The sequence below is a fragment of the Pogona vitticeps genome, chromosome 3 (assembly GCF_051106095.1).
Source record: "Pogona vitticeps strain Pit_001003342236 chromosome 3, PviZW2.1, whole genome shotgun sequence".
NCBI classification, from domain to species: domain Eukaryota; kingdom Metazoa; phylum Chordata; class Lepidosauria; order Squamata; family Agamidae; genus Pogona; species Pogona vitticeps.
The window spans coordinates 177,293,951-177,311,246 of NC_135785.1; the positions used below are offsets into that span (position 1 = coordinate 177,293,951).

The window sequence follows — 17,296 nt, forward strand, 5'->3', positions numbered from 1 at the left end:
TGAAATTCACATATTGATTTAAAATTGGTTCCCAAATTTTTGGTTGTAGGCCCCAGAACATGCAGACATCAGTACACAAGACAGTGTGAAGGTACCACAATACCCCAACTTAAATAACACGATGACTCATGGACAAATGAATTCTGTATGTCTTCAACATAATATAAAGAAAGACAAGTACATTTATTCTTCCAATTAACCTTTATCTCTTTCCTCCATCTCCTTTGTGACATGAGACATTTACATAGGCTCAAACTACTAATAAACCTAGTTCTACAGTGCACTGTTTTTGCAGCAGTATAGTGCTGTTCAGTTGCTTAATTTCTTGGTGGAAAATGAGACATAGATCTCAGAGCTTTATTCACAAGCAGACAGTACCATCAGACCAAGAAGGATGAAAGAAAAAAACCTACATGCTCCTGACAATGGGAACGTTATGAGAGATTACTGAACTGCATCTTAATACAGTTAGTTCAAGAGACCTTTGTTTCAGTTCAGTGGGCTGCTTATTTCTTGACAGTTCAAATATGCCCTACGATCCAACAGACTCACTTTTTTCCATTTCAGCGTGGATTTACATCAAGGGGCAAAGGTATAGATCAGTAGTTCTGGAACATGTTAATAGATCACAGCTGTTGCAGAAGATAGTGCCCCTTGATTTACCAGAGAGATGTCAGACTCTCTAATCAGCACTAAACATATGGAACTCTCTTATAAGGCAGAATATGAGCTAGGCCTCCAAACGGTAATCAAGCAAACACACAGGAAGAACTGAAACATACTTAAAAATACCAAAGGGATATATTCATTTCAACATGTTTGGAGTGTGTCTAATCCACTTTTGTTGTTGGTTGTTTAGTCACTCTTCGTGACCCCATGGACCAGAGCACGTCAGGCCCTCATGCCTTCCACTGCCTCCCGGAGTTGGGTCAAATTCATGTTGGTTGCTTCGGTTACACTGTCTAACCATCTCAGTCTCTGTCATCCCCTTCTCCTCTTTTCTTCATACTTTCCTAACATCAGGGTCTTTTCCAGGGAGTCTTTTCTCATGAGATGGCCAAAGTATTGGAGCCTCAGCTTCAGGATTTGTCCTTCCAGTGAGCACTTAGGGTTGATTTCCTTTAGAATGGATAGGTTTGTTCTCCTTGCAGTCCAGGCGACTCTCAAGAGCCTCCTCCAGCACCACAATTCAAAAGCATCAATTCTTTGGCAGTCAGCCTTCTTTATGGTCCAGCTCTCACTTCCATACATCAGTACAGGAAAAACCATAGCTTTGACTATGCAGACTTTTGTTGGCAAGGTGACGTCTCTGCTTTTTAAGATGCTGTCAAGATTTGTCATTGCTTTCCTCCCAAGAAGCAGGTGTCTTTTAATTTTGTGACTGCTGTCACCATCTGCAGTGATAATGGAGCCCAGGAAAATTAAATCTGTCATTGCCTCCATATCTTCCCCTTCTATTTGCCAGGAGGTGATGAGACCAGTGGCCATGATTTTAGGGTTTTTTTTGATGTTGAGCTTCAGACCGTTGTTTTTTTTTTTTTTTGCACTCTCCTCTTTCACCCTCATTACGAGGTTCTTTAGTTCCTCCCCACTAATTCCCCCCATCCACTTTAATTTTGTGCAATTCTTCAAAAAACACTCCAGTTTACGAACGTGGTGTATTGTGTTTCTGTATCCATAATTAAAAATGCCAGGAAATGGTTTGATATTACAATGTGCCTGCGCTGCCGACAGGAAAAAATACCAAACTCAGGGTGGTCTGAATGTTGATGACATCAATGTCAGCAGTCAAGATGATCTACAAGAAACCATCTTATGCTCACTACCATTCACAAAGAGACACCAAGCAGGAGAAAATCTGCCCCAGAAGCTGCCTCATAAGTTAACCACTTCTCACCCAACTGCAAAAGAATTGTCAGGACTCTTAACACACACACACACACACACACACACACACACACACACACACACACACACACACACACACACACACACACACACACACACACACACACACACACACACACACACACACACACACACACACACACACACACACACACAATTTCCCCTTTGAAAACTTTTCAAAAGACTGTTTGATTTGGAAATCCTGAGATAACATTTACTGGAAGTCCTAGAATGAAACATAACTGCTATCTCTTTTTCTGTTAAGGGAAATACACGGATTGTGCCTTACAAATTTTTATGCTAATTCTTTGAAGATAATGGCAAAATTAATTTTTTTCTGGAGGACTGTCATGCCATTATTTCCTTTAAAGTAAACCTGTTTTGTTTTGTGTTTGCTTCTTTCTTTTACTCTTTACAGAAAACCTGGCTTTTGGCTCTGTCTCTGTGACCTTTAGTTACCCTGCAGCATTTCCTTCTCCAACCATAAAGGTATCATTTCACAAAGCTCTTGTATCACACATGCAGTGTTATAACAAAACAGATGTTTTTCTCTTTTGAAAGGTCTGTTTTGAGGATCAATATTTCAGCCGCCACAACCTGGATTCGTTCCAAATATTTAAAAATGGTGGGGACAACAATTTTCTTTCAAGATAAGCAAGATTGGTTTTTTCAATTTATTTTATCTACAGTGGTACTTCAGTTTACTAATGCCTTGGTTAATGTAATTCTTGGTTTACGAAGCAAAATCCATTGAAAATAATGCCTCGAAGAAAGCTTCCCCAGGAAGCATTGTGCCTCGAGGTTTGTAGTGCCACCCCCGTTCCTATGGCAATCTGCAAATTGGTTTATGGATTTTCCACATTACATAACGTCCCGTAGAACGCATTAAATTCGTAAACCGCGGTATGCCTATATTTTTGTAAGGAGGGTTGCTACTTTTTTTCCTTCCCAAAGCCTAATAAAGACCTAACAGATCCAAGTTCATATAGACCTATTTCACTATTAAATCAAGATGCAAAGATATTTACTGCAAAACTTGCAAATAGAATTAATAAATTTATTACAAAAGATATTAAAGAGGATCAGAATGGTTCTGTGGAGCTGAGAATGAAAAGGTTGAACTTAAAAGCTCTGCAGAAAACGTGGGCCTTGTGGAAAGATGTGAAAAGGAAAGAAAAGTGACACTGAAGAGGAATTTGAGAAAAACAAAGAAAAGTGAGTACAGTGGTGCCCTGCATAGCGACGATAATCCGTTCTGGATAAATCGTCGCTATCCGGAAATGTCGCTATACGGGGCAAAAAACCCCCATAGGAACGCATTAAACACTGTTTAATGCGTTCCTATGGGGACAAAATTCACCGTTCTGCGAAGATTCCCCATACGGCCGCCATTTTCACCACCTCGGTAAGGGAGGAATCGGTGCGAAAACGCTGCAGGCGGCCATTTTCTTGACACGGTGGCCATTTTGGAACCGCCGATCAGCTGTTCTATAAACATCGCAATGCGGAGATCGGTAAGTGAAATGCTTACCCATCATCACAATGCGATGTTTACCCTATTTAAACATCGCAATGCGATCGCAAAAGCCGCATCGCTATGCAGATTCATCGTTAAACGGTGCGCTCGTTATGCGAGGCACCAGTGTATAGTTGTTTAAATGGTGACAGACTTTTGAGGGCGGTACATTTAGAAATGTTGCTAAACCTGATTCCACATTGCCTGATTACACAGAGATGCAGGGGTGTTACCATTTACTTAATCCATATTTTGAAGCCTCCCTCCCAAAAAACTGGCAATTCTAATTTAACTTCATCTGTGGAACAAACTACCTGTAATTTTCATCTTCTTTATTGGCATGGTTTCTTGCTTTGAATTATAGATTTTAGATCTTGTTTTGTTTGTTTGTTTCCTGGCAGGTTTGTAGAATTCTCAAGGAAATAAATTGGACTTTATAAAATAGCTCCTGCTTAGTGGAGGGAAGCAAATATTCATGCAGCATAGGAATTTATTGTCCAGCCAGCTACACACAAAGACATTTCAATTTTATGGAGTGGCACAATACATTCAATTAACAGAAGAGCTCCAGCCAGCCAAGTAAAGTAGATTTCATTCAGCAGTTGATCTCCAAGAGTATGTTTTGCACTGACAAGATAACATTGTCTTTTAGACTTGACTGATACTTCATGGAAGAAATAATAAAACAGGATGAATTAATAAATGAATACCAGGTATTACCATGCAAAATTTTTCAGCAGTTGGTTCATTCATTGGATAAAAACAATTGTCTACTCTAATGCACATATAAAGCAGAATGCCTCAAAAAGCAGTCAAAACAATTACTATTTCAGACTGGTATTGGAACAGATTGTTGTGAAGTGCCAGCTTCTAGTTGCATACTCAAAAAGAAAATTAATGTTAGCAGGTGAGGCAAACACAACCATTTTTTGAAAAAATGCCTTTATATGCGAATCGCACAAGAGGGAAAGCACATACTTAAGTGATCAAAATTACTTTTCTTTTACAATGTGTATGTGTGTGGGGGTGGGTGGGTGTTTCCAAGAGGCATTATAATTCATTTTTATAAATAGATAAAGAAAGTTGGCAAACATAAAGAGTAATTTTATTTTGCCTTTTTATTGCATTTTAAATGTTGTAAGCCGCCAAGAGACCTTCGGGTAGTGTGGGCGGCATATAAGTTAAATAAATAAATAAATAAATGATACCACCAATGACTGGCCTTTTATACTATTAATTTGATTTTCTATCTGTCTTTCAGGTAATGGGAACACTTTGCCAAATACATACTAGATGCATATCAAACTCCTCTGTCAAGCATAAAGGATCTGGGTCCAGAAAAAAGAGGCTTTCCAACTAATTCAGCTTTATTTCAGTTAAATTCAAACATGAATGAAGGGCAAGCACGTATTAGTCATTTATAATGATTTGATATTTGATATAGCCCGGTGAATTACAGGTATTTGGCTGTGGAACCAGAGTTTGGGTTTGGTTCCCTGTTGTAGCTTCTAGGAGAAGAGCCAGACTATGTAGCCTTGCACAAGATGCACAGCCCCAGGGCAACCTCAGAAAGCAGCATTGGTAAACCACCTACCTAGTATCTAGGAAATCATGAAGAGGGTCACCATAAGTCAGAATGGACTTGATGGCACAGTAATGGAACCATTTACCACATTAACTGTTGTTGCTAACGTGGTAAATGCTTCCATTACATACATTCGTTGTGTTTCACCAGCAAACTCATAGGTCCTATTAGCTGAAATCCGGTTGCAAAGTTACACAAAATGTATTTAATTTTATTGCAAACTGCTGCAAGTTAAGTAATCTCCATAAGCATTACCTGTTGCATACTGAGTTGCATGACTCAGTGTGTGTTGAAGAATGCCAATGGAGACTTCTTATGGCAATTTACCAATAGAAGTTACACCTACAGAACTGCAGCAGAATTTCAGCCACTGAGACGCAAAAAAATATAATCTATTGTTTGTGTGTTTTGTTTTGCAGTTCTTGCATGTCACTGCAATACAATACAGATACTGGCCAAAATCCTGTTGCCTAGTGTAGTAAATTGCACTAGAATAATCTCAATGAATCAGTGGAGATTTAAATCATCTCCTCCATATGTTCCATTGTTTCAAATGGCCCTACTCTAATTATGATTTGCTTAAGCACAGTAAGTCACTAGGCCCATCTCAATCAATGGAACCTATGGAGGAGCTGACTCACCAAAACCCCATTGATTCCATGGGCCCACTTTGGTGTAATTTAATATGCCAAGCAATAGGGTTTGGGCTGATAGAATCCCCATTCATTATTTAACACAGGTGATGTATTCTAGGCATAAAGGCAGACTTTAGAAAGTATATTTTATTATGATGATGGCTATAATAAATAAATAAATAAATAAATAAATAAATAAATAAATAAATAAATAAATTTAAAATTTTTTGTAAAAGTTGCCAAATTTGTTTTTCTTTTCTGAAAAGAAAGAAAGAAAAGCCTTTTTAACTGGAAAATTGAATTGCCTAGAGACAAACGTTTGTTATTTATTAAAAATAAATTTTCGGGAGAACAGTGAGTGCTCCAGGTTTGCCGAGTAATACTCAAAACATGGCAAATGTGTCCCTCCCGTACAGGAGAGAGCAGAAATGGACTTTCTGAGGAAAAACAAAACACCCTCACCACCACCAAAACTCTATTCTGAGCTTTTATAAAATTCACATCGGCAGATCAAGAATATCAAAATTAGATAAAAGATAAAATACCAGAAATCCCTGAATACACATTTTATACAACACACAGGAAATATTCATCTCCACACACAAAGCTCAAAATGTTACAATCTCAGCAGTTACCTTCATGAGAAGCCAGGCTGTCATCCATTTGATCACCTTTGCTGCCCAACAGACATTCTGGTAGAGATCAGTATTCACCACTCCAGGATCCACAACGTTAGATGTCACAGGGCCCCCTCCTTCTGTCAGGAGATGTTGCAGTCGATAGGCAAAGAGCACAAGGGCAAGTTTACTTTGGGCATACGCTCCATGGGGTGAATAGAGGCAACTATTTGGGGGTGGGGAGGAGAGAGAAAGACAGATAGCTACCTGAATTTTCAGAAAACTGCACACTGCATGTTTCTAGACATATGCTTGATTAAATGTTTTAACATTTAAATCAAAGGGGAGGGATGGGGAAGCAGGAGAGCCCTCAAATGGACTCATTCTTTGAAGACACATACAGTACCTGCCATAGCCAAAATAGATTTCATTGAGAGATTTAGGGAAAGTGTTTCAGATAAATCCGTATGTTAGCACAAAGTGTTATGCAAACATTTCAGTAGTATGGTTCTCCCTGGGAGTGTTGTTGTGGCAAATACACAATTCACATTTAAGAAATAATAATACGAATAAGACAAATAGAAAGAATGTTAAAGAGCATCTTTTCTATACGCAGGTGGATTTTCATTATAAACCTCTCAAGCATGGGTGTATGTCAAAGGTTGTATAATTTTTGCAGTCTTTCAAACCAGCCTCTTAACAATTCAGAGAATGTCCCTTAAATATAGTATTGCATATGCAAGTGTAAAGGAAGTCACTATTACTCCAAACTGGGGTCATTACTTTTTCCGAGGACCCTGACAATAACCATTCCTTCACAGTCACTTTAGCCTTTTCTTAGTTATCTACTCAGATTGTATAAAACACCAGTAGTAATAGGACCGTTTAATGTTGATTTTATCCTTAAAATAAGACCTAACTTGAAAATAAGCCCTAGTATGATTTTTCAGGATGCTTGTAATATGAGCCCTATCCCCAAAATAAGCCCCAGGTAACTGAAACCACGCCCTCCACCACTGCACAGCAACCAGAATATGACATGACTGTATCTGAATAACTGTTGATAGTTGTACATTTTTTAAAAATCCCCTGAAAATAAGCCCTAATGCATTTTTGGAGCAAAAATTAATATAAGACCCTGTCTTATTTTTGGGGAAACAGGGTAGTATGCATGCAGAATTATCATCATTTTTATTCTTTATGTGTATTTAATATATGCTTTTTATGACTTGACATACATGAGTGATCATCTTTTTGGCTGGACACCAAGTACTAAATGAAGGATGCTGCACGCATGGTGATTACAGTGTCAGTGAGGTTCCTTAATTATTAGCAGTCTTTTACTATCCATCCTAAAGAATACTCGATTTTTTCAGATTTGACATTAAAAAAGGCTCACACTTCTGCAAAGCTTGGAAGTGCAGAATTCCCCAAAGAGCAGCCATGGTAGCTGGAGGAATGATAGTGAAAAATAACTTTCCAAAGCTCTGCACAGTGATAGATGCATACAAATGATCACGGTTGATGAACTGGAACAGAGAAGCAGATCTACATCCTCTAGATTTAATGGTCTAGTTTATAGGAGGGAACTGTGTTAGTTTGTGCAAGCATATCAGGCAAGGCACAAAACAAATACAAATTTTTTAAAAAATGAAGACAATGAAAATGTGGCAAAAATGTTGGTTTTGCTTGTGTTCAGTTTTGTTGTTTGCCTGATAGATTTAAGGAGTTTTGTTGATTTATTTAAAAATATATTTCTGTAGTAAATTTTAAATGTGACCCACACAAAATTCTCAGTAAAACTTACCTGCAGCTTTACGTATATAATGGCTGAAATCCACTAGTCACGCAGAGAGGAGGCCGATTGAATCAATGAAATTTATACCAGAGTTGACTCACCAGGAACCAACAGATTCAACAGTCCAACTCTGCTTGTAACTTACTACTGGATTTCAGCCAATAAAATATAATGTAATAAAAGGAAATTATTTCAATGTATTGCTTACCTTCTCCTCAAAGCCTTAAGACCAATCCCAACATAATATAAAACTGAAAACGTTTAGGTTGCTACAGGAAGGCCTGGTGAGACATGGCAGTTAGACTTTTGTCTCTGGGTGGCAGTGTTTTATATAAATATCAGAGCGAAAACTAGTTGCTATTTCCTTTAACATCTAACTCTTCTTCTTCAAGAACACCTATCTACAAGGTTATCCCAATATTCTCTTCACAGTATGATCCTTTAAAGCTGTGTAGGATGAAAGATACTGATAATCCCAAAACCAACAGCTCCAGGGCTGAGACAGTGATTTTGAACTGATGATTCCTCATCCTAACCTGAACACTCTACTTACTTCATCTCATTGGCTACCAGGTGTAAAAGAAAAACAAAACCCTACTTATCCCCACTCCTTGAAACCTGAGAATCACAGAGCTGTATGGTGGGGTGGGGGAATTAAATGGCTAACCTCCTTTCCAAGGCAGGATTATTCACTCACTAACTCGTAGCTCAGTGGCTTAGGCATCTGGCTGTAGAAACAAAGGGTGGGAGTTTGAGTTTGTGCTTCCCATGAGAACAGCCAGCCTGTGTGGTCTTGGGCAAGATGCACAATCCCAGGGCATCCCCAGAACGAGGAAATGATAAACCACTTCTGAGTATTCTCCACTGGGAAAACTCTTAAAAGGTTCACCATGATTCAGAATTGACTAGACACACAATTATTATTATCAGTCCAACGCAGCATAGCAAGGTCACACGAGCAAATGACCAGCAATTCACACAAGGTAAGTAAGTTAAACTGCCTGCAACCCAAAACAAGAACAGCCTGGCATTCCAAAGTTGGTAAGAAATAATTAAGGTCTACAACATAGATGTTTTAGGCATACAGAATTTTGTAAAGAGTAATAATACTAAGCAAGTGCTGAAAGCAATTTATGCTGTTTCTTGGAGCCCTTACATCCCTTGTATGGTGGGGGAATATTATTCTTCATACACTGCATATAGGGAGTTGAGTGGGTGACTAAAATCCCCCCAAGAGGCCTGCCTAAAGCACTTGTAAATGCATGAACTGAAGTGGGGGTCAAAGAATCCATAGCTTAGCCTATGAACTGCTATGCTACACCAGCTCCCATCTTTAAAACCAATAGTGAAAGACAGAAAATAGTCTTCCACCATCAAATTGTTTGTCCATCCAGCTGTCTGCTTTATTCTGAATGGAAGCAGCTTTCCACAAAATTTTTGCTTCGTTCTCTACCTGATCTTCTTATTTGGAGATAAGGAACTTCTGGATTCAAAGCATGTGCTCGTCAAGACTGAGCTATGGTCACATGTATTTTGCTCCCTAAGGGATTAGGATTTGCAGCTCACAGAGATTACTTTCTGTCAGGTTTTAGCATGGATTTGCACAAGAAACTGTTTTTAATACCAGACGTGGATCCTCAAATACAGTGGTGCCTCGCATAACGTTTTTAATTGGTTCCAAAAAAAAAAACCTTATGCGAAAAAAACTTTATGCGAAACACCATTTCCCATAGAGATGCATTGGAAACCGGTTAATCCGTTCCAATAGGCACGGATTGCCGTCCTTAAGCGAAAAAACCCATAGGAAACATCGTTAAACGATACAATGTATCCTCCATTGGAATGTATTGTAGCTGACTCAATACGTTTCAATGGCTTTGCGAAGTCAATTTTTGCAAAATTAAGTGTGTCATAAAAGGGTCAAAAATGGTTTTAAGTGCTTGGATTAGCTTCTGCACCCTCTAAAACGGATGCAAAAGTTAATTTGGCTTTGATCTGACGTTTCGTTAATTAATGGTGAATTTTTTTCCCCCAACTTTTGACAGCTGTCAAAATAATTCCTATGGGGGAAGAAAAACTTCACAAAAAATTAATGAAGACTCAGCAACTGTTCTAAATTCTTGGGTTCGTTAGAGGACCCCCTAAGTTGTGTGCAAACCTGATTTGGCTTTGATCTGAACTTTCGTTAATTTTTTGTAAATTGTTTTCTCCCCCATAGGAAAGCATGGAGCTGTCAGATTTTGACAGGTCCATTGGTTCCTATGGGCCAAAAAACAAAAATTCACAAAAAATTGACGAAACGTCAGATCAAAGCCAAATCAGGTTTGCACATGACTTAAGGGGTCCTCTAACGAATCCAAGCATTTAGAACCGTTTTGGACCCTTCTAAGACACTTTTTAAATTGAAAACAAAAAAAAACGTTAAGTGAAGCAGGGGACCTAAAACCAAAAACGTTAAGCGAAGCATGGTCCCAAAAACGCTATGCGAAAATCGCCCATAGGGAAAAACGTTATACGAAGCACAATCTGCCTCTGAAAAAATAAACGTTAAGTGAAAAAAACGTTAAACGAAGCAAACGTTAAGCGAGGCACCACTGTATATGAAATATGTAAAAATAAAAAGAACCACTCTTGTCAGTGTAGTGTCCAACATCACAACGTGTCCTCTCAATTCATAAAATTAGCATGTAGGTTTTGCATAAGATGGCCACAGCTTCAATCAGGCATCTCTCTTCCTACAAAACAGGGGTTAGTAGCTGTTCTGAAACTACATCAGTAGGACTTTAAAGATAGTAGAGGGGACAACAGCCTGCTCCCTAAGTTTCTGGGCCTAATTCTCAACTGTCAAACATTCATGGACAGAATTATGTTTCTGGCTGAACTATATTCTAAAGACAAGGTCCTATTTCCAAACATAATTACCGTATTTTTCGCTCCATAAGACGCACCTTTCCATAAGACGCACCATTTTTAAGGAGAAGAAAACAGGAAAATATAATGTTTTCTTCGCTCCATAAGACGCACAGACTTTCCACCCTCCTGTTTTGTGGGGGAAAAGTGTGTCTTATGGTGCGAAAAATATGGTAATGTCCTCTATTTGGCTGCTATCTGACTAGATAGTTTGGTGTTTTAGGAATATGGTGTGGAGCCAAATGTTGGGAGTTTGATTCTGTACTGTGCCTCTTGAGAAAAAAGCCTGTACAGCCTTGGGTTGCACATTCCTAGTACCCTAAACCTAGAAAATCCTGGTAAAGGTGGTTATAAATTGGAATCGATTTGATGGCACATCATTGTCATTTTCTGTTATAGCATGCTTTATTGTGCTCTAGATCTTGCAACTTTAAGGCAGTGGTGAGAACAGAATATCATGTATTACAACATGACTCTACCAGAACTATGGTATATTTCAGTTACAGTTTATGCTGCATTTTTTTACTTCATTTTTCCCCTGCTGCTGACAAATGGACTCGCCTGAAAGGGAAAATGACACATATTGATTGACAGAACATCAGAATTATATGCCAAGTGGCTACTTGATGACATTTCTTAAATTCCTGGAGGCCTTTTCCCACCTCTGCCTTCTTGTTTGAGCTCATTCTTCAGAGTCCCATTACTAAGTAGTGCTCATGACAAACAGCTATAATTAACCTTACTTTTTGCCAACAGTCAATATTTCCTGACTGGAACAAACTACCTGTATGAGTTTTAAAACATCAACCTTCACTCCCTCACTACTTCTTTCACCACCTACTCCTTTCCACTTTCTACGGTGCTAATCTGTCTAATGGGCACAGTAATCCCTGTGGGCTGATTGCTAGGTACTATTAAAAAAAGTACTTTGTTCTACATGCTGTAACTTGGCTTTTAACAGAAGGCTGGACATAACAGGTTGAATCTATTCCTTCGCTGTATGCCTCTGAAAACAAATGGAGGCAAAGGCAGGACTTAAAAATCCTTCTCAATGATGTGCTTTATGTTTGCAATGTATCATAGTTCTGAAAGTTGAAGAAAACCTATACCAACCACAGTGCTCTTTAGCTGTTTATTTAGGGATTTCTGGTTATCAGCTATGTGAGCTATGCAAATACTTTGCATAACCTCTAGTATAAGATTTAAATACACCAGACTATGTGGGGAAAATTGTACTTGAAGAAATGGTAATTTTCTTCCTTATGTGGCAAACAGACACATGTCTTTACCTAGACTTTCGTGAACGTCAAGAAAATGATCTGTTGAGGGTGGTCTGTGGCACTTTCTTGAGAGTCAAGTTTAGCTTAGGTGCAATATTAATATAAAAGAAACAAAGAAAGATTTTAAATGAACATTGGGAAACAGCACTCCAAAACACTGGTAACCAACATCCCATTTTAGATTATGAAGGACTAAAATGAAAGATTTGTAACAGTTATAGGACATTACAACTTCTCTCTCGACTAAATGGATGAGTAAGATCCTGTAGGCAAGAAGCTTCTTAAATATGTCATTGGTCTCATACTTGCAGGAAGTTGTTGTGTCTAAATAGCCAGGTTCCGCCCCAACTGAAGTGTACAATTCACGAAGAGTCAGACACAACTAAACAACAACATATATAATAGCTTGTTTATAACACTTACTCCTTTATGGGGATTAAAAAAACCTATAGATTCCAGTAAGGACTTTTTATCATTTTTTTCTTTCTTCTTTTATGGGCATCTCTTAGCATTATTTCCTTTCCTCTTTTCCCTTTACTTCTAATGATCCAAAAACTGTTCCTTCAGCTGTTTTTCTTTTGCTGTAATACACAGTGGGTGTTCTGAACTTCAGTTTTTATGTGTATGAATGTATATGTGTACTCTCTCTCTCTCTCTCTCTCTCTCTCACACACACACACACACACACACAAAATATGCCGGCTGATCAGGATAAAGGAAAGTAGAAAGCATGTGCTTTTGGCAATTATTCCAGAGATACAGTACATATTTCTTGACTGTATAGGATACAAGAAATCCTGTTTGTACAGCCAAAATCTATGTAAAAACAAAGGACACTACAGGCAGCACTGCAGTGTTTATTAAGCCTTTGTCAATACTTATGTCTAACCAACAGTGGGAAATTAGAAAGGAAGCGAGCTAGCTAGTTAGTTAGCAAGCAAGCAAGACAGGCAGGCAGGTGGGCTGGGTCAAATCTCAGCATTCCTTCTTACCATGGAATGAGCTCTTCACCCTTAAAAAATCACCACATACCACCATATTTATTGATTGGAAACTGTTTGCACATGCAACATGACAGTCTGTGCAGGTCCATGTGGCTATAAACTACAGAAAGCTATTTGTCTTTTGGTATGAGGAGTATTTCTAAAATAACTATCCATTGTTGGTTCCCTAATTCTTTTCACATTTAGTTACACAAGTATACATCACACACAACCAACCACTGCTGTGCTTACCAGCTCTGGGATTTCACCTCTTCCCCACTCTCTCACCAACCATAATGTTCTTTGTTGTTGTTGTTTAGTCATTGAGTTGCGTCCAACTCTTCGTGACCCCATAGACCAGAGCACGCCTGGCCCTCCTGTCTTCCACTGCCTCCTGGAGTTGGGTCAAATTTATGTTGGTAGCTTCGATGACACTGTCCAACCATCTCGTCCTCTGGCGTCCCCTTCTCCTCTTGCCTTCACTCTTTCCAACATCAGTCTTTTCCAGGGAGATTTCTCTTCTCATGAGATGGCCAAAGTACTGAAGCAATGATGTTCTTACTGAGATGCAAAACCAACTTTCACTCACATATACTTATCTTTTTATTTCCCTCTCCATCTTTGTAATCCTTGTTAAACTGCCATCTTTCCTTATATAACCAGAAACCACAGTAAGTGGTTATATTTTTCCTTCTGCTAGGAACTCCTCTGGAGATGTCTTCTAGTTCAAAGGTAGGATGAAGTGTGTTCCTTCATACTGATAGCTGAGTGCCACAATGGCACTGGCCACTGTTGCCATCTCAGGTACCAACTGTTCCTTAACATCATACCACTATTTGATTGCATTCCACTTCTGAGTGCTGACAATTTCAGTGACCCAAAAAGGTTACCTAGGATTCAGTTTCCTTGGGTAGAGGTTAGTAGAGACTTACAGCTTTTCTGTGATAGAAACGTTGTTTACACATACATACAAATATGTGGGTGTACACCACTAACTCTCCAACAGATTTCTGTTCCTCATCCATGAAACCCACCTTTTTGTAGGATTTTTTGCAGAGAACAAAGGCAGTTTGCTTCCTTTTAAATCACATTCCAACCCAGATAGTAGCATGCTCCTCTTATTTCCATCAATCACTTAACTAACACATTCCCATTGAACAATCCCTATTGAAGACGTAAGAGTAAGTCTGCCATCTCTTAGCTAAAAGCTATGCCTTCCTGGGTCATCCAAGCTCCCATTAAAAACATATCAATAGAATACACCTGGCTTTTGAGAGGACTGCCTCCAGGCACTGTTGCCAAAACAGCTTGCATCCAACCAGTGAGGAGATTAATTTAGTTATGTATTCTAAAAGAGATATCAAGCTTCTCAACCAGTCTGCCAGGATATCCATTGGGAGGCATGAAAAGAGCTGAATGTGTCTTGAAAAATTAATTTTCCATGTTGAATGCATCTACCGATTGGAGCAAGGAAGAGCTATGAGACTGATGTCTGAGTAGTAACCTCATGCTGAAGAAGAGAAGAATTTCTAGCACAACACTTGTTACACCTGAAAGGAGCAGAGTGACCCAGAAGGTTTTGCCACTGTCTTTTAAAGACTTGGAAACAACACCCGACTCTCCAGAACCAGTACAGTACAGTCACCGGCTATGTGGCACAAGTAATGCTCTCGCTCTCTCTCTGTGTGTGTGTGTAGAAGTAACACATCTGCCCATTTTATTCAAGAAAATACTCACTGAGCTCCACTTCTCAATTGTTTTGGAAATACCATAGTACTGTATATATTTCCACCAAAATAATCACTGTTGTAAAAAAGTACTAGGATAACCCCCTCTTCTTTGTTAGCATACAGGCCACCCTGCCAAATGATACACCATAAATGGACTTGAAAAGCACTTTTTTGTGCGGGGGGGGGGGGGGGAGACACTAAGGTCATGGCAATGCCACCACAGTGCTTAAATAGACCTTGGGGACAATGTGAAATCAACAGAACCGGTACAGTTATAATACCTACTATTTTACTTCCAAAGTTTTAAAACTACCAGAAGGTGTCAAAGGGGGGAGGTGGGGAAGCTTCTGAAGCAACAAAAAGTCCAGGGAAGGTTCAGCTTAAGAAGATCTAGTTTTCTCAAGACTTTTTTTTAATGCAAAGCCTCGCAGGGTTTTTTAATCTATCATACTGCTGTAGTGACAGCACTATAATAAATATTCAGAAGAAAGATAAATTCAGGATGAATATATTTTGAATCCCTCCTGCATATAAACCTTGATAACTCTTTGTTATAGCTACAGTCATTATAGCTGTTTGCCCAAATGTATTTTAACCTGTAACAGTGGTATCCTAGAAGACAGAACAGAGAAACAGTGGGGGCTTGGATCAATATAGGGTATAGTCATGGCTACTCCTGCTATGCCTTTCCTTTTCTTGAGCTGCCATGGGTCAGCGCTGATGCAGTGCTTTATATTTTATAGGACTTATGTAAGCAAAGAACTGTTCTTTCAACATAGTGTTCGTATAAGCATTCACGAAGAAAAAGGTCCTCCTGTTAGGTCCAACTGCCTCCCTACTTTAAAGTAGTTAAAATCTGGATCTGAAGGAGGTCCTCTCTTTTGTCTTCTCCACAAAGAGAGGCATAGTATTGCAACTATATGGAAATTGTGAATGCAAATTCAAGTGTTCTTCTTGAATCAACTGATTGTCCTTTATCATAGGGAATAAAGGAACTGAAATGAATTTGTTATTATTATAACCTCAATATTCCCTCTCGTGTGTGTACAGTTTCAGAGAAGCAAAATGAGAAAAGGGCTGTCAGAATGCTACACACTAGTAGCATTTTGTTGAATTACCATTAAAGCAAAGCATGCTGCTTATATACTGCCCCATAGTGCTTCAAGCACTCTCTGGGCGGTTTACAAGTTAATTATGCAGGTTAAACATTCCCCCCCCCCCCAGCAAGCTAGGTACTCATTTTACCGACCTCAGAAGGATAGAAGGCTGAGTCAACCTTGAGCCGGCTACCTGGGATTGAACCCCGGGTTGTGAGCACAGTTTTAGCTGCATTACAGTGGTTTAACCACTGCGCCACAAGGCTCAGTTAGAATATTTGCTAAGCCAAAGCTGTTAAACAATGAAAAAAGACAGCTATTTCACCTTTCGGTAGCAAGGGGCCAAAGATGTGCATATGGGGAGAAAAGATTCATAGCAAGATTCAAAGCCATGTTTCTTGACATCCTGAAAATTAAATTTCTCGAAAGCCATACATCTTAAGACACACCGTTTATAATTCCTTTCTGAAGGCTTGAAATAATTAGAATTATGTATATGTGATCCAAAAATATGCAGCAAAGAATGAAATACGGATAGGGAAGCAGTGACTACCGCCACACACCTCTGAATGGCATTCTTAAATGAAACCTATATATCCTTCATCAGTAGCTATCAACCTCTCTATCAACCCCTATCTCTGTTTCAGTAACTATTAACCTATCGACCTCTCTCTCTCTCTCTCTCACTCCCCCTTACACACACATCATATTATTGTGGCTTACATACACACAGCAGTTGTGTGCAAAAGCACTATGTAAGTTCCACACATTCAAGTGGACTCTGTATTTGTATTTCCTGAAAGCAATCTCCACACTATAAATTGACCTGTGGCACAATATGTCCAACTTTTTAAAAATACAGATTAAGAATGTCCAAATCCTTCAGGTATCCACAAAATCCCTTTTTGTATCCCAGCCGAGATAACACAATCCATGGAAAAACTGGGCATTTTAGTTTGTCGGGAAGAATGTTCCTAGCTGTAGTTCTGTTGTATCTTTAAAAGTAGTATTTTTCATACTACATCTAGTGATAAGGGACACCCAATTGATTGCTTTTGGCTCGGTTCATTGTACGTAGTATTGCTTTTGGCTACAATTCACTGTATGCAAATCCAGGACAATAATTATATTAAATTAGACTTCCCATAATAGCTTTGCAGGTTTGCTTAGACTGTATCACTGTGTGAAATCTGTTCCAGTGAAATGTGAAAATACAAATCAGTGATTAAACAGAAAA

At 38.9% G+C, this 17,296-nt stretch overlaps 1 protein-coding gene across 2 annotated transcripts in view; it reads right to left on the reverse strand.

Annotated features, from left to right (window-relative positions):
- DHRSX (dehydrogenase/reductase X-linked) overlaps positions 1 to 17,296 on the reverse strand; it is a 142,733-nt gene that overhangs the window by 19,994 nt on the left and 105,443 nt on the right. For both annotated transcript variants that reach the window (XM_072994409.2, XM_072994410.2), the window contains one exon: positions 6,280 to 6,487. In XM_072994409.2, coding sequence (XP_072850510.2) covers positions 6,280 to 6,487 — 208 coding nt within the window. The remainder of the gene's footprint in view (positions 1 to 6,279; positions 6,488 to 17,296) is intronic.